General features: G+C 54.7%; 2 protein-coding genes across 2 annotated transcripts; both read right to left on the bottom strand.

The window, feature by feature from the left end:
- Nucleotides 1-19: 19 nt before the first annotated feature.
- Nucleotides 20-706, bottom strand: PPTG_12990 (hypothetical protein; the record flags this gene model as incomplete). Its single annotated transcript, XM_008908685.1, has 1 exon — nucleotides 20-706. The coding sequence occupies one exon, from the start codon at nucleotides 704-706 to the stop codon at nucleotides 20-22; it is 687 nt and encodes a 228-aa protein (XP_008906933.1).
- A 31-nt stretch (nucleotides 707-737) lies between these two features.
- Nucleotides 738-1,073, bottom strand: PPTG_23145 (hypothetical protein; the record flags this gene model as incomplete). Its single annotated transcript, XM_008908684.1, has 1 exon — nucleotides 738-1,073. One exon carries the CDS (start codon nucleotides 1,071-1,073, stop codon nucleotides 738-740), a length of 336 nt encoding a protein of 111 aa, XP_008906932.1.
- Between the last annotated feature and the right edge of the window lie 84 nt (nucleotides 1,074-1,157).

The following is a 1,157-nucleotide window of genomic DNA, read 5'->3' as shown; positions in this document are numbered from 1 at the left end:
TGTACGCCCGTACGTGCTTTCAAAACTCAGGGTCTCCATAAAGCTGAAGAAGTTTTGCTGGCGCTGGAGCCAGAGGTGGTAGTTTGACTTTTCCCTCGAGACAACAGCCCACCTTGCTTTCACCAGGCCACTTCCACGCGTTGCGGTGGGCACACACCGTAGTAAGGGGAAGCCTGTGACGTCTGGTCACTTCATTTACATCCGGACCCGTGAACATTGACGGGCGGAAGTTTTCGTGGTTCGCAAGAGCGTCGCGGGCGGTTCGACGGCGTTCACGAACGCGCTCGCGTTTTTCTTCACGTACTTCTTCCGTTTGCAGCGCCCTTCCGTCTTCGTGCCGCTCTCGGTCATGTTCTCGCTGTGCGTCGCGGCTCTCATCGGACTGCTTTACCCTAGCATTGGTATGACGTTCTCGGTCGGCGTTCCGCTCATCACCAGGCTGCTGCGAGCGACGGCGGGCTCGGGCTTCAGTGTCTCTTTCTCTTAAAGCCGCACGATGCGCCTCTGTTTGTTGAGATCGTCTAGCGACCTGCTGTTCACGCTCATGCTCTCTTGCAATTTGAGTGCACAGCAATCTCTGGGCCTGATGCGATAGGCGACTCCTTTCCCGATCAGCTTTCACTTCTTCAGCTCTTCGTTGGGCCATACGTAACCGCTGTCTCTCTGCATTCCTCTGTCGCGCGCGTTCGCGTTGGCAAGAGCTCATGTTAGCTCGTCGAGCCCGGGCTCTCTCTGCATCACTCATTCTCACTCGCAGCACTGGAGGTGTTTATAGTTGGAGTTACCGCCAATCCAACAGCAGTTGTCACAGGTACTGCCGGTACTCCAGAAGTTACGGTGGAACCATCGGCAACCGAAACGATATTCACCTGCTGACTTAGAAGGTCGAGTTCTCGACTCCGTGCCTTACATCGGTTCTTTGCCTGATTCCTTCGGTTCTTACGGTGTAGCTTAGACGCCGGTGATTCTTCCTCAGCTGATGTAGCGTTAATGCGTTCAGTTTCGTCCAAACGCTGCCGTAGCTGCTGTCGACGTTCGTCTCTGTTCACCACGTTGTTAGCAAGCACCCACATAAGCAATTAACATGCATCTACAGTACCTGTCCCGCTTCGTGCCAACCCTAACGGGGGCCACCACCTTCCCTCGCAAAACATAAA

The sequence above is a fragment of the Phytophthora parasitica genome (assembly GCF_000247585.1).
Source record: "Phytophthora parasitica INRA-310 unplaced genomic scaffold supercont2.31, whole genome shotgun sequence".
Lineage (NCBI taxonomy): Eukaryota > Oomycota > Peronosporomycetes > Peronosporales > Peronosporaceae > Phytophthora > Phytophthora nicotianae.
The sequence above is the reverse complement of the archived record's forward strand: the minus strand, read 5'-3'. Positions and strand labels throughout refer to the sequence as shown.